Below are 22358 nucleotides of genomic sequence, written 5' to 3' on the forward strand. Positions count from 1 at the left end.
AACATTTTTCTACGTTTCTATATTTAGTACATTTACATTTAGTACATTACAGTTAGGATACTTATTACTTTATCAAGTCCCTAAATCTTGGAAGTCTAATTGGAACTTTCTAAAACATTATCAGCAGTTAAGGCAGAGCTTTTGGCAGAGAATGATAAGATCTCGTAATTAGACGTACGAAGAAGAGGGTAGAGCATGAATTGCTCGGGGTTAGAAGTCGCTGAAGAGGCGACGACGTCGATGAATCGACGTTTTTCTCGCCACCTTGCCCTGGTTCCGCGGCATTGAAGAGCCTTGAGACTCATCCAGATATCGATCGTTAAAACGAGACGTTAATCCCCGCGCATCGACATATGCCACGAGGTTCGAGATTTCGGAGATTCCTAAATCCACACAGTGGCGTGATACTCTCTGTATCGCGAGTATTAATCCCCATACTGATTCTTAATTCTGGAAATTTCCACAAAACAGCCATGGAATATTTTTCGTAGAAAATAACATAGAAAGTACTTTCCTTTCTAATATTTTTCAGTCGAGTCGAAACTTTATCGTGAATTTATCAAAGGATGATTTTAAACCATAATTTCTTATTCCAATAAAAAATTTCTAATTTTTCCACCGAGAAGTAAATACCCGTATGCTTTCAATAAATAATAAATACTGTAACACCATCGATGAATGTTGTAAAATTTGTGTTGAATCAACAATTAGTCGTTTCGATTTACTATACGTATACTCGTTGTCATATGTATAATAACAATAAAACATACCTAATATGGATAATAGGAAGCATATCCCTATTTGTAAATAGCGATATAGATTATATACGTTTATAATAAATTTATTTTACTAAAATAAACATACTTTTCGTTAATGTACTTGCCCGTATTAAAATTCTTTAGAGAAATTTCAATTACGTCTACGAAGGGTTTGATCACGTACGACCAACAACACGTTGGCCAATAAAAGAGTCGATACCAGTGTACCAGCGTGCCGTACGAATACGAATTAAATCGAGAGAAAAATTGTATTTTATGGAGAATTATTCCCTCAATGGGAATTTATCATCCTTTCGTGATTAAATTTATATTTACAAACTTTTTATAAACTTTAAAGCCAAATTCGTTTTTTTTTTATTAATGCATGTATATATTTATATCAATGATAATCGTAATTGTTCTTATACGAGAATTAAATGATGTATCTAATATATCATTTTATCTAGAAATTAAAGTTGACCGACGCTCGTGGAATCAAAATCCCACCGAAACAAGGTTTCGTACTCAGAAGTGCTCATTCTTTTAGAAAGTGAACCTAATTGACTGTGATATACCTACAGCTCTTTGATCTCATCGATCAAAATCAGACAAAAGTTGCTACTATAACGAGCTGCTACTATATCTACGAATTATTGTCGAATAAGAACCTCGGCGTGATAAATTCTCTTTCTTTTCATCTGTCAGATATGATTTAAAGATAGTCAAAGAACGAACGTAATTGTGGAAGAATGAATGTAATTCGAACAATATCGAGATGATAAATCACGTTTCAGTTTGAGTTGCCAAATATTTATGAACGATTGTTCATTAAATTGTTTGTACACTTAATTATCAGTATTATAATTACTGCTAGTCATAGCTGTGCATTGAGAAAAAACTGATTATTTAAACTTTAAGTTTGTTATTTATCGTAGAATGGTCGAAAATAATTAGAAATTATATCAAAATATTACAAATTGTTATCTCGCGAGTGCTTCGAATTACCTAGAATTTTCATTTCGTCAATTGTTACAGAAGTTTCACAAAATGAACGAAAAACGAGTGAAATCTTTAATTAAATTATCATGTAATGGATATGAAAAGTCTGCTTAAACTTACAACCAAAAATGTTTATCTTATCGCAATATAATTGATGCGATAATACAAAACCTTCAACAACAGTCTAATCGTTAAATCATCTTTCGGTAAACATGTTCAATTAAGAGTGATCTAAAGACTTTACACCTCGAATCTTCATTTTATTGTCTCTTACGGAATATCAGTGATAAATCATTTGAAATATTCATAATTTCAATCGAGTCATTTTCATAACAATATCAGACACTCAAGCTAAACTCCAAATTTCCAAATTTTCTGTGATACGATTTTATTATAGCACAAACAAAAATCTATAGTAAAATACTACAATATGAGGCTATAATAATAGAAAATATATATCAAATTCGATCTTGGACCAAACACTCACTTTCTCTCTTCTCTCGTTGTGTCTAAGCTATAGGTCTGTTAGGTGAGCTTTACCGAAGAGTCCATACTAGCAGATATTAAATTCAACAATTTTATAATAAGATTCTACCATAAGATTGTACAACTACTTAAAATACCATAATTTTCGTGGCCAATTAAAAATCCCGTTTAATTTCTAGCAAATTATTTCCATAGTTATATTGCTGACTCTGCTTAAATTTTCCAAAATATTAAATTACCTGAACGGCTATGATGCTAGCCATGGCTGTGAGATCTGCCAGAGCCCTCAGGTAATTAAAATACCTGACGTACTCGTCCACGTTTCCAACTGCAAACTCAGTGTTCGTCTGTTGAACCATCTTCTTTCTTATAGCTTCTACCTTCTCTGACAACGATTTACCTAACTCGATACGATCTGCCTAACCGAAATTCAGGTACTCTAATACTTCTTTGGTTGTCTCGTGAACGATCCTTTCACTTTCTTCTCTTCTTTATTCTTCTTACGAAAGTATCACACTTTCTATAATACTTCTTTCACCAATTTTTACACTACAAAGTCTTCTTGTTCAACGAACAATTATTTCAAAATACGTTTAATTAAAACAGTCTTTAAATGTCTTGAAAACAGCACCAGACAAAAGTTAGTCACAAGACAAAGTTCAACCTCGTCGATCACGATTATCCTACGCACTTTTCGATAAGGTTTTATAGAGACGCACGATCTTCTTTCAACGAGACTTTAAATTAAACTGAAACTACCTGCAAAGGTTCCTCGCAAGCGAAGGTCTAGTTCGACGAGTCACGAATCCCCAAATTTCCAGGGAAATCTGTTAGAGCAATTTTCCACAGGCCAAAGTTCAATTTGGTCGATCACAACCAACTGTTGTACGCACTTGCGGACGAATTTTCTTCGAAGCGGCGTTTCACAAGACAAAATTCAGCCTGCTCAGTCACCTTCTTTCCAATCTTTCTACGAAACTTGTCAAAGTTCTATTTAAAATTGTCTTTCACCAAAACTTTAGTCAGAATAAGCACGTGCTTCCGTCGATAGCGTGGAAATTATGTTTCACGAAATTTGCCAGAAATATTCACGATCTTTTATGGATAACGCGAACTGTCGCGACTAGCACGTGTTCTATGTTCGAACGTAAGGAATACAGAATAGCGTTTCGATTACACTGCGCCTCGGAGCACGTTTACGAGTAGCGTGAACGTTGCTCGACTGCAAAGCGTGGTCTACGTGCCTGATTCCTGGCTGCCAGCTATTTATCTGGGCCAAAGTTCTGCGTTTGTTGCGCGCCATAGTGGGGAGAAACACGACCTGTGAATCGCTCCGACGGAAGTTGCGAGTTATAGCCGAAGTTTGGCGAGAGGAATGCTTAGATTCTGTGTATTATGAGTAGACTGTGAGTTGTTATGCCGGCTCGTATTTTTATGATCAATTTTCGTGGTCATTTTTAGTTTCCATCTTCCAAAGATTAAGTCTTAACGAAACATCGAATGAGTTTGGATCGAATTAAACAGAATTTGTACAATATAAAAGTAAATTATACGAGATAAATTATAGCTTTGTAACGAACGAAAGAAGAAGACTTTGTAATATAAAGATTGCTAATAGAAGATGCCTAATTATTATGAATCGTGATCAGAGAAAAGGGTTTTATCATACAGATTGTCTTGCACAATAATTTACGTACTACTCTCTGACTCACCAAAGTATTCGTACATTTGCAGAAGCTTTTTACGAATATACTATGCGTCATACATTTTGAAATTTTATTAGCCTTATCATCCGAGAGACACCGTTGTTGCTAATAATATTGATAAACTCGAAGATTTTAAGCGACCAATGTGACGAATAGACCGGGGATTTTCATGCGCATTTGTAGGAAATACGAAAATGCTAAGTTTCACGGAACGCACGTGACGTGAAAAACTATGTGAAATATTTATCCGTACGATACCTGGCGCTATAAAATTGAAAAAAAAGACATAAATTTTCACGAAAATCCGGAATTTCGCGATGATTTATACAAAGAAACCACGTAATACGATTCTTACAAGTAAGTGGATTGTAACGAAACAGTATTATTGGGGAAATTTGTTAATATAATGAATGTAACGACGAACAGTTAACAGTTAATGATTCATCTAATTGTATTACTTATGAGTCACAACTAATGACTAAGAAGAAAATGTAACTGTTTTCGATATGTAAATTATCTACTGTACTAATTTGTGTTCTATTAAAATCGAATTGTGCGTGAGGCGTTGTAATCGAGCTTGAAGGATCACGAGGCACCGTTAAGTAGTCGAACGTACCTTCTATAAAACGCATGAACTGGAGCGCACTTTACTGGCCGAATTTGGACGTCTACCAAGTACTTAATTCTTGTAAAAGACTTAAACCGTTTCGTTTAACGGTTATTTATTTCTTTCTCTCTATACAGAAATTACAGATATTTTACGTAGCAACTTTACCTCGAAATGTTCCAGTACCTTTTTATTTTCTGCAGAATTTATAGAAAATTCGAATTATACACCATTGTCTTTCTTCTTTCATTTCTAACGAATAACAAGTCTTGTTACGAGACGTAAATGTACTATAAAAGTATTTAAACAAACAAGTTTTTTCATTTGATTGTTTGTTCTGACTAAATTGTGTAATGTATGAAAAATATCCTGCGAAAGTCGTATAAAGGAATTCCAGAAATCGAGGACGTCGTAGTTTCAATTGTAAGAGGGTGCAGGTCAACTCGGTAATTAGTTGAATAAACAGCACCCTATATTTGGGAACATTACGATATTCCTAAACCAATAACTAAAATAACAACAACGCTATAAATCAAATGATAGCCCCAGGTAACAAGTCGTAGCCAAGGAAACGATTTTTCGAAATCGCCTTGAAATATTCATAAATATGTAATAATCCCAAGAAACATTAATTTACATTTTTATATATATTTCTATAAAAAGTATCACTTTTACCGATCGTAGAAGTTATAACTCTTGTATAATGCTATTTTACGATATAAAAAGATTGTTTTCTCCTTTATCTATTTATTTGAATTCGGATCGATCTCAAAGTTATTAGCGTCTCAGACTGTACAACGATGTTTACAGTTCTCGAAGAAGCTTAAAATTATTGTATATTCTATATATCTTATAATACTGTATGATATGTATGATAATATAATAAATTCTAGTTGAAGTCTCGATAACGGTACTCGATTTCTTGGAACGTGTTGCTTTTTTCAAAAGAATCAAAAAACTCGTAAGTTGCGTTACACGATGCAGACACTAGGAATATTTTATTTTATTTTGTTTCAAGCACAGTATATAGCAATGCAGCAGCTGTTACAAAACACCGAAGCATCGATCGTGATATGTTAATTCGTGTTTATTCAGTTACGTCCAGCTGTACAACATTTTCAATCCTGATTTTCGAAAAAATCCTGTCAGAATTCAAAGTTGATAATCTACTTGATTTTTTAATTTCAAACATATATTTATATAAATTTGAGTAAATTTCAAATTTGTGGAAGAAATATATAAAATTCGAGCGAGACAGTTTTCAGCTGTGTTTATGCAAATGAGTGCGTCTAATCTCTTGAATAAAATAGAAGTAGTGGTTGGACGTATTTGCAGTATAACCTAATGGGACCATAAATTTGAAGTATTTATTGAGAGAAATTAAAATATAAGCACCGTTTACATTGGAGAAATTTTGTATTCGTAAAGTCGAACTGCAAATAAGAAATCTTACCGACCGGAACGACGAGTTTCTTTTTAGATTTAAAAAATAGGAATTCTGATGTATATTTCTATCTACGAATTCTTCGAATTTTGTTCTACTCGTTTGCAAAAATTGTGAATTTTTCGCGATTTAAAAACAAATCTGAAAATCACTATGTGATAAGTCGTCAAAAGATATTAAAAAGAAGAATCGAAAATTCCAAAGAAAACGATATTCAATTTTCCAATATTTACATAATTTCAACGAGAACGACAATCTTTACAAATTAGAAAATATAATTTCCGACTATTCTTGTCACAAAAATAGTGACGCTGTAATAAAATTACGATTCTTTTTCCCAAAGCGTCTAACAATAAGAAAATTTGACAACTTATTATTCTCTGTCGTTTTATTCTTGCGATCAAAAATCATATGACAGAAACTCATGTGACTCAATAACTTGGCAAATGTCTTTTTAAACCTACCAAGAAGTACTCGATTTTCAACGACAGCGTCCTCACGTCTAATATTAGTAATAGCTCGAAGAACGGATAATAATAGTAAAGATGAGGCAAACGCTTCTCTTGTGCATATTTTCGGCTATTGTTCTCAGCATAGGAGAATCTGTGTGCTTACAATTGGATTTAAGGGAATCCCGTTAAATCATATTATATCTAATACCTCGAAACATCCTTTTTATTGGGAATTCAACGTGTTCAAACAACTGCTGTCGTAAATATACCCTTTTTTCTATATTTCATAGAAATGAAATTTTACGAAAATTCCCATACAAGTGAATACAGTTGTATACAATTATATTATTGAATACAATTGAATCAATACAATTATATTTAATAATAATAATAATAATAAATTTATTTGTATTTTAGCTGTATAACATATTACCAGCAGATTGCTAGATTCTTATTTCTCATTTCTTACGTTATACTATATTCTTATATTCGACTCTTAATTACTATGTTATGTTGCTATTTTTATTTTTTAAAATATAGATTGACTCTTTCTATCGATTAGTACCTATCTCTTATATTTCTATATAAAGACAAATTCTTTAAAAAGTAGAGTTTGTACTTGTTGATTAATAAAATTATCCACAAGTTACATGTACTAACTTGCTCTGTATTAATTGTAACAAAACACGATAGTATTATACACAAATCAGAAAATTCATCTTGTGATTCCTTAAACTGAAAAATGACATTTTTATGGAAAATATCTTTTCCTATACCTACGATATTAGCATGATATTCTTTTAACTAGAAATGGACTTTTACAATTTTAATGTGAAATCGAATTTCGATTTGAAATGGACTATGACCGCTTCTTCGCTTGAATCCGATTGCTCTCTACTCATGCGTTTTACGTTACAACTCACTGTCTTTCTTTCTTCTCGCGTAGTCTTCTCAACGAAAAAAGCACGTTCGAACGTTGACTCAGGCAGCGAAATTTATATTCGAATTCGAGCGAAGCGATAGCGATTCCATAAACCGGGTGACCACTTTTCCTGGCCACTGATATCATCGCTACGAATCTACCCAAGATCCACAAACAGTCAAATTTGTTTGTCCACTGCGCTGCTAATTCGAGGTGAGTCAACCGGAGATTTCAGCGAAAAGGATCGCCTATTTTGAACCAGCAAATTCGATCAACTTATCGTTTTGAGACACTCGTAAATTCGTGGGTGTGTTTCTTCTTTCCTGATTAGGAAACGAGCAATCGAGAAACAAGGCATCGAGATGAGTCTGTTTCTGGTTCTCTCAGAGTGCTGATAATATTTTTATTTCTATTGGAAATAATATTTTTAACATAATTATTACATCGTACAATTAGAAATAAAAACGGTAAAAAGTGTAACTTTTTTCAGAGTATGGCAGATAAAAAATTTGAAATATTCTTATTAAGAACGATTCTATTGAACTATATTAATCTTAATAATATCCTTATATTGTACATTTATATTTATTCGATACATTTACGTCGTTTCATAAATGATCAATTGCGTTGTAAAGATAAGAAATATCGTTAGAAATTGTATATTGTAGAAATATGCTTCAATTTGTAAAAATTATCAGTGAAAGGCAAAAGACGATTTCTCGTCTTCGTATGCAAAATCAACAGTTAGGGTTGAAACATGGGTGTACGTGACATTGTGCACGCATACTACAAGTACAGTAAGCGATATCTCTAAATGCGAACCGCCACAACCTAACGGGCAGACAGATAATTTTCATCCCAATTATTTCTCGTTCGTTCCGCTTGAATCATATCGTGTACATGCTGGTAAATGGGAACGACGATTAAATCACGTCTTCATTTTCAACTGAACTTTCAATTTTCGATAAAATTCACGTCCACGGAGATACCTATTTTTTAAAACAATTTTATATCCCGACAAGAGTTACAAATATTCTGTTTCATTTTGTATATTTCAGCAGAATTCTCAAACTTGTTTTAATCATATTTTGTACTTTAAATATATTTTAATTGCGTCAACATTTCCACGTATAATGAAAAATTGAGAAAAATATTCCTCTATGGAAATTAATTAAACTGCTTCATTTCAGGATATGTTTGTCGAAACGAATTGCGTTGTTCGTTCTCTGCGTATCAAAATTAATTACGTCGCCACTTTTCGTTTCCTGTGCATTTAATAATACGAAGGCAATCTTTTTGTTCGTACGTTTCTCGCGTATATATTTCGCGCGACTAATTTCTAAATTCGTCGACTCGTATTTCTGCGTCCAAAGGAGATATAAAATTGACAAAATTCGGAGGAATTAGTTTAACAACCAGCAAGATAAAAAAAGAACCGAACAGACTGAATTTACATCGATATTTTCAACTGCAGAAGAAAATCTTAATTTTATTAGCGGTACTCCCCTTGTGAAAATTAATTAGAAAAATTAATTCCTCGTTATCGAGCCATTGCACGTAAGAAGGAAAGAAATGAATAAAACATGGATTGCATTTGACGTAACGAGATGGTTGGAAATTTGATCGAAGCAGCGAAATGCGAAAGTAAGGAGCCAGTAAAAGGAAAGAGGCGTGAATGGCGTACTGACGCCAGCAGTGGTCCACTTCCGGTCTTCTCGTTCGTCCTCAGACACCCCAAATAAACTTACGTGTTTCGCTACAAGGCTCTCTAAGAACTTCAATTCCCTGCGGCGATTAACCGCCTGAAAAATAACATTCATTTCGCTATTAAATCGCGAGTACGATTATTATTTCAAATCACGAGTTTTCTTTCGTCTGCTTAAGTGGCATTGGTGGCCTTTGGAAAGGCCACGTGCGTAAATGAACGATGATTCTTGCTCGGTATTCCTAGACGTCTGTACTATTTGCATCTGTTTAATTACAACTCCGAACATCAACACTGTTTTATTATTTCATGTAGCAATTTTCGAGCAACGTCTTTCATAAATAATAATTCGCAGTAATTTCTTCGGCAAATACAATTTCAAAAATCCAATACATTCGATAAGATCGAAAGGAGTAAATATAATATTTTCGTCGTGCTTGCAATTCTGATTCAACTACGGAGCCTCTAATATACGTTATACCTTTAATGTTGTTAAAAAATGTCGACAGCTCTAAATTGTCCTAAATTCTTATTAGCGCGTTCGCTGCCATTGACGCACATAGCGCCACGATTCAATTATCTTAATAAAGTTCCAAGTAATGCTGCTGAGGCAATCAGTGTATTTTTGAACTTGTGCGATTCGATAGCGAAATTGAAAAGGAGGAACAGGACAGCAATTACGCTTGACAGTGATTTATTCGTGAAAACTACGAATCATTCGAACGCTGAACAATTAGATAAATATATACGCTTCTGAAAAATCCCCAAGTTGCGCTATTGTTATAGAAAATCAAACGTTCTCGAATCTTTAAAAAAAAAAAAAAAAAAAGAAGAATTAAAGATCAAAGAAACAAAATTAAATACTTATCTTCCAACGATGGCGCTATTTCAATAATTTTGGGCGCCACCACGACCACCCTTAGATTTTTGGTAAACAGATAATAGAACATCCACACACAGGGAGTCACGTTTTAATCGATCCAGGCAAATATCTCCTACATTACACTGTACATTTCACTATTTTCTGACGTAATACGTAATATCTCCCAAACTATATTTATTTATTTTTGTACTCCTTTTATCTTGGATGACGTCCAGTTGCTTGGGTTAATTCTATATCTAATCGTAATTATACTATTGGAAATACTTTTTCGAATAAAAGTTACTTCGTCTCGAGGCAAACGTCTTCCGATGGGCAGAAATCTTATTTAGATGGACGTGCCCTAGAGATTTCAAGATCACCTCTGAAACAAGTTTAGAGGATATTTGCGTGGATGGATGAAAACGGGGCACCTGGTATGTACGTTCGATCGACGCATTGGAACTCGAACTCGCGGTAAGAAGAGAAACGTGAAAAGAAACGAAGGTTCGGAAACGACAAATTATGTATCAATGTTGGATGCACGAGGGTCGAGGCCGGAAATAACTTTCGTTTCTTCTTGCAACAGATAAGCGGCGAGAGACGTGGTTCTTTGCTTTGTTATCGACCAGCGAATCGCTTGTTTTCTCTGTCACGGTTCTCCGCGTCTGCACAATGTTCATTATGCTTGCAGACTGATTGTAGAAGATTCAGACGAAGGCCATGCTGCCACTCGATGTTGACGATTGAGATTTTTGATTGTTTCTAAGGATTCGTGAAAGTTGATTTTGTATGTTCAGTATTTCGATCGCTACGTTCTTTGATTTTACAATCTCGGATATACGAACCGTTTTAGGATGTACGCCGAAGAAATTACACGAAGCGCAATCATTCGATTTCTAAATTTTCAACAAAATAATCCTTAACCCTGATTTCCTACTAAACAACTGGCGATGAGACGATGTACGTCAGACAAAAATCGTAAAACGAAATATGAAAATAAGGCGTAGTAGTCTTCCATAACAACAACGCGCGAAGGATCAATGAATCAACGAGACAAGATGGCAAACGAGCAAGATACAAGATGCAAATTTCTTCTGAACATCGACGAAGTGGACGCGCGTTGAAAGAATTGTTGTTGACACGAGTTATACGAAGCATCAACGAGGCGAGTGTCACGAGATACGAAATTTCATCCGGAGCATGTCCAACCGATTAGTAGACTAGATCGATGTCAATGTTATTCGTTTTCTTTCATTTTCTTTTTAACGTACGTTTCATACACTGATTTATTGCGTTTCGCGAATGCGTTATCAGATAAAGACGCGTGACAACCTGTTGTGTATTACTCTCACGTTGCGTAATTATATATTTCCGATCGCCACGGAGATTTCATAGGACGTTAGCGTTGGCTAATCGTACGTAATCGTTGCCCTTTAGTTTCTTTAATCGAGAGCGATTTCAGTTTCTAGAAATTAGACTTTTATTTTCGCGGAACCGAACTGTTGCAATCAAAGTGAACAGAGTCATAGAATAACAAGTATTTTCTCGATTAAAAATGTTTTTAGTGACAAATGATAATTATAGGCGAACGAGAAATCTTTTTTCGTTCCTGATAACCATTAACGATAAGGGAAACTTATTTCGGTAGCTCGTAACAGTTATCGGTGGGAGAAATTCTATTTCGATAGCACATAGTAGTTATCGACGAGGAAAATATGTTTGGCTTTGGATTAGATTTCCGGCTCTCAAGTTTATGTTTCATCACTACGAACAGTATAACTTTCGGTTTAAATTACTAACTAATATCAAACTCGAACAGAAATTGTTCAGCATTTCGATGGCAATAATTTGCAACGGCGCCAGTTTCCAAATAGCTTGTCGTTCAATGGAAACTTACGTTTATCGAACTTTCTATTGGTAATTAAAATTACGAGTTAAAATTCAATTTAACAAGCATAAGTTTCTCTAAACTTTGCCCAGATGGCATTTTTCTTTAGTCGTTCATTTCTTTCACACTGATTTTTTACACTGAACCAGTATAAATCAATGTAAAAAATGGCTTAAAATAAACGATTGTCGTTATCTTTCACAGCGAACTAATATAAATCAGCGTGAAAAATAGTTTAAAATAAATGATCGTCGTTAAAAGCTAAGTAGATTGAATGCAACTGATTACCTCTGGTTTATACCACTTTCTCTCTCATATCTCGAAAACAAAGATGAATCGACCAATATATATGACATTCTTTGCTCAAAATGGTCTCATAAACATGTTGGTATAATATGTCGGATGAAATTCGAAACACCCTGTATATTTTAATAACGATACGAGAAAATTGATAATAAGATTTTCGATAAAAGTATTACCTACTAATTCATTGCAATTTTATTAAGAAACCTTTATTCCGTTCAATTGCAATGATTGAACAAAATTTCCAAGATAAATCGGATATTCTTTGTTTTCGAAGAAACATCATTCAAGCAAAAATAGAACATCGTACGACTGAAAAATCAGCCTCTGACGCCGGCCTTCCGTGGTATTACGGCTCGATGCAATTGAAAATCAATTATCCGAAAGAAATGGCTAATTAGTTATCGTCCAGGAATTATATCGAAGTAAGCTTGTACACTCCAATTAGCGACGCATGCGGTACTCCAATTACTATGTTAATTAAATATAGTTAATTGATGAAGCAGTGTAACACGAGTAACGAGAACAATATTAGGCTTCCTTGCTAATAAAGCAACATATTCTCTGGTAGATTAATTAACGTTCGAAATGTATTTCCCAATTTAAGGCAAGTCCTTATTGCGATCTTTCGTTATGTACAAGGAAATATTCTTGAAATAAAATTGTTTAATGAAAGTGGTAAATATTCTTTTCTTTCTTTAAATAGATAATGGTTCCCTTTGATGAAAAATATCCACATACATATATTTTTCATTCGTATTTGTGTCTAGAGGCAAGAGCAAGATGCTCATTCGTACTTATCAGGATTAATTTCCATTATATCTTTGTTTTCTTCGTTTTAGCTTGAGAATAATCAGACAGAGGAATTTTTACGTTTGTAGAATTTCTAATCAAAAGAAGATGATTATATAAAGGTACAACACGTCTTTTACTTAATTACTTTTATCTAGAGCAGAGTAAATGTATTATCTTCAAGATTAATTTCCACTATACTTTTGTTTCCTTTATCTTTAGAAAAAAAAAAAAAACAATAATTAGACGAAGCAAATTTTTGCACTTTGAGTTATATTTATAATTCTTCATTATATTTATCTCGAGCAGAAATGGCTGAGTCTGTAAAAGATTCTGTTGTGTCCTGCCTTGTGGAATTAAAAATTAATGAAATTAATGAAATCAATTAATTCAATTGAAACAAAAATGTTTTTATCTTCTACAGAGATCGACGAATGAATAAAAGAATTTTCCACGCTTTGATTTCTGCAGAATTTCAAATACGACATTAATTAAATATACAAATAATTAAAATACGTAACATCCGGAGGCTTCGCGATTCTTAATATTCGCAATTTCAGATGTCAACGGTTCTATACGATTTTGTACATTGTCGTGTTAATTTATATTTTCATAATTCGTTAATTCATATTAATTCGTCTTTTTATTTTCTACGTTTCCTCGAAATAAAGTTTATTTATAAACGAATATTCCAGAAATAGATATTGGCCAGAATTGTCAATGATAATTTTCCATTGTAGTCACCCAAACGTAATCAATCATCGTCAAGCTATATATATCGCAAGAACATATAAAAATTCATTGCATTTCGCATAATCGTATTTATCTATATTTTGTAGATAAGTTATACAAACAAAACAATAAATATCGCATGTGTCAATAACCAAAGACCACAAGCGAAATCTTGACAAGTAATTTTTAAGTTCAACAATCAATTCCATGTTACCGAAAGTGCTCTTTTAGTTGCCTTTTTTTTTTTAATTAAATTCACAAGCTCACAAAGGTATTGGAACATTTACAGATACTTTTTATGCATGTATTGCGTGTATTACACGTGATCTCTGTTTAGATTTTATCTTAGTCGTTGTGTTTATAAAAAAATTAATTTGCATAAAAGCCTATATTCTATGAGTTACCTATTAAAGACAAATTAGAGCAAGTATACAATGTAGAACTTTGTTTTTCATACGCTTAAGACTTAAGCCATGTTCGTTGGCATAATCGCAGGTAATTTGTTTTGTCGATTAACCTATCTAAAAGCAAACGTTCGCGTACGTCAAGCAACTTTTACGTCACGGTGTGTGTATTTGCTATTGTTCTTATCTAGTCGTCTCGAAATCCGCCTACGGTCGATCGAAGCATTCTCTCTTGGTTGCCATAAACACGATAAATTTCTCATTTGAAAACAAGTTAATCGAAGTTTACGATGGAAACTTCTCCAACTTTCTATTTAAATGAATTTTTTGATATTTCAAGGCAATTGCCCAGATCGTAAAATTGTATTTTGGTCAAATGCTATTTCCTGTCTTTTTCTTTTCGCTTCAAACTGGATTAATCGATGTTTGTAATGGAAATTTTGTCATTTCGAAGTTGGATGGAATTTAACAAATTTTAATAGTTCGACTGTTACTGAGATCTTAAAGATCGTTGTTATTGCAACGTTGAATGGAATTTAATCAATGAAGCAACGACACCTAATATGAGACATGCGCTCGATATGAGACACCGTAATATCTTTACCAAGAAGTGCTGCAACACCGTGGCAAAGGCTAGAATTACATACTTGAAACGAACAGCAACGTCGTCAGCGCAAGATTGTCATTTATGAGAACGTCATTAATTGTGGCCTTTCTCGATCACGAGATTTTATACTCATGTACAAAGAGTGCTTGTATAACGTTGAAGGTACGTTATTTGATCAGTTTGTTTATTAGCTTCGAGTCTTAATATTATCAACTAATTTTATTATCGTCTAGAAAACTGACGAACAAGACACTTGCGAAATCTGAATGTGAGTAGGATGATAATAATGATGATGATGATGCGGAGTGTCTATTTTGTTGCTGTCTCTATTCCAGACTTAAACATCGTTCAAATTGTTTCGAGTAAATATTTAGTTCACATAATTATCGAAATAAATTCATATCGGTCGAATGTGTTATCCGTGGTATAATTATTATTTGTTATCCGTAAAAAACTATTTTCTATATTTATTCCAATATCGATTGGAGAATTATTCGAACAATACGAATAATCGTTCGTTCCCAATTAATTTTTTTGCAAATATACACAGCAGCCAGGGGGGTGATCGTGGTCGTCTGTTGAGGAATCGGCTCGAAAATATTTATACAGATTCATTGAAACGCGAACGAAATTGTTTTATTTCATTAGTATTTTAAAATATTGAAATATTTATATTTCTTTAGTTTCATGCATTAAAATGTTAGTTGAAAGCTACGCATCATACTACGGAGAATTCGCGGCCAGCTAGCCAGACAATGGTTGGAAGACTTAGTGACCAGCGACAAAGACGAGTGGAAGAGGTAATTGTGGTCGTCTGTCGAGGAACCGGCTCGGGAATTTTTATACAGATTCATTGAAACGCGGATAAAATTATTTTATTTCATGATACAAATGATGCAACACATAGATACGATATATAATTTTATCTTGAATAAATTATTTTGTATAAATTCTATGCACAGGCATTATTTAATAGATATTTTCTAATATTGAAATTCTAAGAATTTATTTTTCTGATCTCTTTTTATTATAATCAAGCGGGTGATAAATTTTCTATTTGAAAAATTTCCAATTCTATTTTCATTTTTATTATCTCGATTTATAGCTTTTCCACTTTTAGTATGTTCAATAAAGATTTCAAAATACGAGATTTTTAAATTAGTCGCAGCTTTTTTCAAGAACTCAGCTCGCGAGAGGATGCCGTTTCAGATCGATGATTATCCAACAGCCACATCCGGTGTAGCAGAAGAAAATAATGTTTTCGACGAACCGACGTATTCATCGAGTGTTTCCATGAAGTTTCCATTCCTCATTTTTCTTTTATTTATTTATTTATTTTTTTTTTTTTTTTTTTTTGATCGTCCAAAACCGTTTGACACGTGCACGGAAATCGAATCGGAAATGAGAAAGAAAAAAAAAAAAAGAAAAAATTCTGGAAAGCAATCGCATACATCGTGCAACGAGAAAAGAACGTTTGTTTAAGTTAAATTCGAGAATATATATCTGACTGGCAAATTTTGGTTATAAATCCATTTCGAACATTAATAAACTTTTCGTACATCAAAAATTATTGTTAGATAATGTTTATCACATTAATGAAGAAAGTAGATGGTCAGAATTTGCAGTCTGACATGGATTTAGGTGATCTTGAAATTATATATAGAAATTATGAATATCGGAAGTTTACAGAATTTTAAAATTCTGATAAAGCGCTCAATTTTCTAAAAATTAAGAAAACATTGTATTTAAAAATACATAAATTTTTCTTAAATAAGGCAAATAAATGAGACCTAAATAAAGTATCTTATGCATGGTCGTTAGAAGGATATATATTTCTAAAAATAAATATTTCTCCGACTATTTATCCATGGGAAAGGAATATCGATTTATGTAAATAACTTAAAACAGTTTCCTATATTCGATTCAATATCACCAAAGTCTTCCTTTGTAGAGATCTTATTAATTCTTCATGAATAATTAATGTCTTTGACACGCTAAATTTCAGGCGTGGAATAATTAGTTCCATAAAAAAGAATTCAGATGAAGTTCTCCCAGGCATTTGGACAGGATTAGTTCAAACTTTATATTCCATAATTTAATGTTCCATTTAATTAAAAATTCTTCGAAGATAATCGATTTATTTAATATTTTTCATCGTGAAACGTTAAATAAATTCATGAAAAATGCTAAAATAAATTTCAAACTATTTCTATAACAACAAAGCATATTAAAAGATGGAATTTCTAAATGGCCAACGCTGTTTGATTTAATATTTAAGTGGAACAGATTGTAACAATGTAACTGTTCCCCACAATTTCGGTCGTGAAATTCATTGTCCATTTAATTTCCGCTAATTATCCTGTGATCCTTTAATTTCATTCATGTATTCCGTTGTTAGCTGTACCATTTAATTAATTTCTGTGCATGTTCAAGTAGTAATTAGATCATGAATTAATATCGTTATTGTTTCGAATATCCTCATTTACACACTGTTATTAGTCATTTATTTTTAGATTTTCTTTTGAAACAAAGTTTTCAGATTTTAAATAAATAATCTTACAAAGAGTAAATTGCTTACATTTATCATCGTCTGACTTTAATAAATTCAATCCTCAGAAGTTTAATGGCAACCAAATAAATAGTTATAACATTAACCAACTGTATAAATAACAGCGAATGATAATCTTTGCTAACTCAAGAATGCAGTCATTAATGACTAAAGAAGAAGACTACAATAACATTATTACAATAAAAATTCCAAAGATAATAGTCAGCCACGATTGCCTGTAATGCAGCCATTTATGCAATATTTCTGTGACGACATAGCGTCAACGAATCAGGAAATCACGACAGTTACGAAGTTGCGTTTTGTGACGCATATCTACGTTTTATATATGCGAAAGAAAAATATAGCGGTATGTTCTGTGCAACCGGGCACTTTCAACAAACTAGGGGAAAAGATTAAACAAACGTTGCCTGGTTTATAGTCATCTCAGATTGCTTTCCAGAAAACTGGAAATACATTAGGACAATTCAGACGTAATCTCCCGGAACGCGGAGTCAAATTCCAGGAATTCAAGCGTTCAGAAATTCATGAGACGTAGTTAAAATCGAGTAACACGGAAGACAAGAATTTTACGTTCGGTGAGCTTCAAGATTTTAGCATCACGTTTCTGGAAATTGTGAGAAACAATTCGTAAGGTTGTGGGAGGGAGAATGATTTATTAAAAATCGAAGTCTTGTAAGTAGGTTAAGGAAGTATCACAGCTACGCCTAAAGGATACATTTTTCGATAATTTTAACACTTTTCACGTCACGCGTGGCTGACTTAATAGTTTTACAAAATTTCAGTATAAAATACGAGGAAGTAAAAATAACCACGAGATACGGTTCAGTTAATATATATAATAAGTGCGTAATTTGCGGATAATAATGATCGCTAATAAATTAATTAATAAATTGGACAGTGGTAAACAGATTGAAAATCAACAGCCACTACTTCACTGCTATTTAGTTGAAAAGTGAAATATTGAAAAACGAGAATTAAGCGGTACAAGAGCGAAAGAACGTAAAAATCGAGGATACAAGGAATTGATAATATAATTGAAGAATACAAAGACTAAAGATTTAGAAAATTTAAAATGATGCAGTAAAGATTAGAAGGTTCGAGATTGAAGAATTAAAAGACTAAGAAATTAAAATTTAATTAAAAATGAAAAGGTGCGAGAGTGGTGGAAAAAGTCACAAGCTCCTTCGTTATTCATCCCCAATTATTCCAATCGAAGTGCGTCGATCATAATATTAAATACATAGCGTACTACGTCACGTGTTACGAGGTTGTCGAGGTCTGATCGAAACTCGTGAAAGGCAACCATGTCATCCGCACAGGGGTGAAACAGCAGTGGCTTGTGACGTGGTTACTGAGGCTGGTTGCTTACATAAAGCTTAGCGTATTTTTATTAAATACTATCCGTATTTATCGATTCGTGTCATTGTTTCATGACCAGCTGCTCATCAGAGTAGCTTAAAAAAGGCATTGTGTAATCAATACGAGGGCGGTTTAGAGGGAAACATAGCACAGACAGTGTACAACCCTACACGAAGAAACGTATTAAAGCGTGATGGCCTTGGAAGCGAAGCCTTCGTCTGGAGGGTAAAGAAAATTGATTTTTTTTCCCCATTTCCACTCTTTTTCTCTAAGTTAATCTCAGAGACAGTGGCGGAGAAAAATGGAGAGAAATTGTGTGCAGAATTTGTGTATATTTTCAGAATATTTTTAGAATATTCACGAAACAAATTTTGATTAAAAATTTGTCACCGATAGGGAAATAAATTTGTTTTCTAAATATTCGAAATATCCAGGTTTCGTAGATATATTCGTGTTAAAGAAAAATGAATTTAATTTCAATTTTCGGCATATTATTTTTTCCATGGAAATTTCATTATATCGAGAAACAAGATAACTGTATTTACATAATTTATGTAAATCTCACTGTAATTTCTGTCGGCACCATGATAGCTCGATTTTCAAAAACTTCGATTAGAATATTATATAGCACGTTTAATTGGGAAATTAATACAGACGTCAGCAACAAGGCCAGACTGATTAGATTATCGTAATCGTACAACTGATCCATGACCAAATGGTGTTACATAACAATGTCATAATTGGTTACAATTTGGGTAAATCGACGACATTTTATCTCACACGAGATCTTTACTTTTTTTTATCATTTATTCCTCGAATCTTTCTTCCCTATTTCCAAACTTTACTTTCGCTTAAGTTTACAGTTATTCAACTGTATTTTATTATTAACATATTTATCGAGAAATACAAATCTCATGTCGAATAATTTTCGGAAACGTATCAAGATGCCTGAAATGATTTCAATCGGTGACAAACGTTGCTAACTTCGGTGAAGAACAAATAACAGTTAGACGGATTAGTTGGAATCCATTCTCCGCATAAATTCGACAAGATAAACGAGCGTGTTCACCGAATTCGCCAGAAAATCTACGAGATTGGCATCTGGCCAAGTGGCGCCATTGTCGTCGTGCCCTTTTAGCCTTTATTACCTTTGCTCCCGCGATTCTTTGTAATCACCAAATTTCCTCAACCCTCCGCCATTTCTATACTACGGTATTACAAAGTTTAGTAGATTAATTAATGAATTTCAATGTCAGTCGATTGGGCGTTTCGATATATAATTTACGAATTAATTAAAAGCTTTCTACTGTATGAAAATTAAAATTGATATTACTCTTTGAATGGTTCGATTCGTTTTGCAAATACTAAAGATAAATATATATATATATATATATATATATATATATATATATATATATATATATATATATTCAAGTAGTATAAGTATTATGTCACTTAGCAATGGATCCAAACAAGTAGTAAAGGTCAATAAAAAAGTATCTGGAATGTTGTGTTCATTGAATGATATTATACAACCACTTCTTCTTTTGACATACAAATTCATATCTTTATGAATAAGAATGAAAAGGATGGAGAAAATTATTATTATTTTACCAAGTTTTGCTAAATATGTATCATCGGATATTATACTTTGAATATTTTCTACGTTTTTGCAAACATTTTTATATCTGTACATTTGCGTGTTATTACACTTTGAAGTTTCTCATAAGTGCATAAAAACACGCAGTTTCTTTACGATATTATTTCTATGAAAGAAAAGGTTAAATATTTTTTTATAGTTGTTTATTCAAGTGTAATTTTAAATAATGTTATTTGCGAACAAAGATGGAGAGATAATTTATATAATGAATAGTTTTTATCATAGCCGAGATGTTTATTGACAGTGATTAAAATTGTTAATAGGATCGAAGATAATCAATCAATTTTATATGCGATCTTTTTATCACACTATGATCGTTTTTACATAATTAAATGCAGCATTACTTCCTCCATGGAGGAGAAATCGGACATTTTTTTTTTCGTAGAAAATTAAGAAAGAAATGCTACTATATGTTACTATCGGATTAATCTTAATAATTAGCCTATATATAATTAAACTAGTTTTAATTTTCTTTTTATTTTTAATCTATTTTTATTGTCGCGATATAATGACTTGTTTACTTTTATTCCAACTACACAAGTGTTTGAAATACGTAAGAATAATTCTGAAAATATTAAAAAACAAGATGCAAACCGAAAACGATGTATCTACTACCGTTTACAACGCCACCTACTCTCGCGATAGTATTATTCGCGCTACATAACCTCTTCCACAACACTCCACACGCCATAACCATAGAAATAAATCCAACGCTGACTGGCTCGTACAAAACAGGATCTTCTACTCAGTTTCAGTGAGCCAAAGATATAAGGAAAAGTGGAGTTGAACGGCTATGAGAGGCTTCTAAATAAAACACGACAGCCACCTGCTCGACATTCATAGCTCGTACGCACATGTAAACCGGGCTGCATGTTGGCCGGCTCGCGCTTTGCCTAATAATGACGAGGCACGATGTAGGTCAATTGATTCGGATCGATCGATTTTTTTTTTTTTTTTTTTTTACGGCAGAAAAAGCCCAAAACAGACAAGGGCGGCCCTTGAGTCACGCGAGAAACTCGTTCGCTCTTGCCACCATTCGACTTCTACGTCTATACGAAGCGACTGCGCCTTCGAGCCGATAAGATAAGAAACTGCAGCTCCTTGGCAAGCATTCTCGTTCGTGTCGTTTTTATTTCTTTTCTCTCTCGTTTTCACGCTTTTGCTGGATATCAAACGATTTGTAAATTTTTCCTATCTTCGGCATATATTGCTGGGTAGACTTCCAATGCAAGTTTGTATTTTCTGTTTTCGTTCAGTTTTCACATTTTTGTCAAAAGTACTGGAGATATTTTTCAGATAATAAAATTTTAAGCTATCGGCTAGCAAAAACAAGTTTTCAATTCTTCGCGTTTTTGGAGATTTCTATTCGGTGCGCATCGAGCGTTTATATCCTCAGTTTCTGTCCAGTTTGGAGTTTCTATTGGATATCAAAGGCGTTGGAGAGTTCTTAAAGTTGATCAACTTTCGATCCGTTGTACGTGAAAAGTATTTCTTAATTTTGTCAAAAATCAAAAGCTCGTACGAGCATTTCCAGTTCTTTCGCTTCTTTTTTTCAATTCTTTGTTTTGTAATTTTTACGTGTTCCAATCTTTATTGCTTACGGAACGGCTTTTCGATCTTTTCTCTTTCCCGGATTTCCAGTGGCTAACAAGTCTTATATTAATTTAATTTCTTCCTGTTCTGTAATTTTGTTACGTATCAAACACCCATTGAGGATTTTTATTTGAACCTTTACTTACATTTTTGCCTCTTTCCTCGCCTGCATTTTTATTTGCCACCCAACATATTACCAATTTGTATTTTTTATTTCATCGATATTTCCCTAGTTTCATTATGGTGTGTAGACCTGGCGTGGTCAGTTTAAATAATCGATTGCGTACCATAGTTCACTAAATGGTACGCAAAAGTAGTAAAATAACAGTCTTGTGTACCTCGTTCAGTTACTCTCGGAATATTAAACTCGGCTAATTTTCGAATAACGGTGTAATAAAGAGAAATAGGTTTGCTTGTTAGAATTTGTTAGTTACCTCGTTCAGAGATATCTAGGTAAATTGTTTATATATCAAAGATAAGGAAAATGGTGAATCGAAAATATCACTCTTA

General features: G+C 33.1%; 1 protein-coding gene across 11 annotated transcripts in view; it reads right to left on the minus strand.

Moving 5' to 3' along the window:
* LOC126874826 (cAMP-specific 3',5'-cyclic phosphodiesterase-like) overlaps positions 1 to 22358 on the minus strand; it is a 175011-nt gene that overhangs the window by 17784 nt on the left and 134869 nt on the right. The window contains exon 1 of one of the 11 annotated variants that reach the window (XM_050637280.1): positions 2483 to 2617. The exons of the other annotated variants lie outside the window; for them this stretch is intronic. Coding sequence (XP_050493237.1) covers positions 2483 to 2602 — 120 coding nt within the window. The 5' untranslated portion in view covers positions 2603 to 2617. Of the gene's footprint in view, positions 1 to 2482; positions 2618 to 22358 lie in introns of those variants that run through there. 11 annotated transcript variants of the gene reach the window in all.

Source organism: Bombus huntii, chromosome 16, assembly GCF_024542735.1.
Source record: "Bombus huntii isolate Logan2020A chromosome 16, iyBomHunt1.1, whole genome shotgun sequence".
Classification (NCBI taxonomy): Eukaryota; Metazoa; Arthropoda; class Insecta; order Hymenoptera; family Apidae; genus Bombus; species Bombus huntii.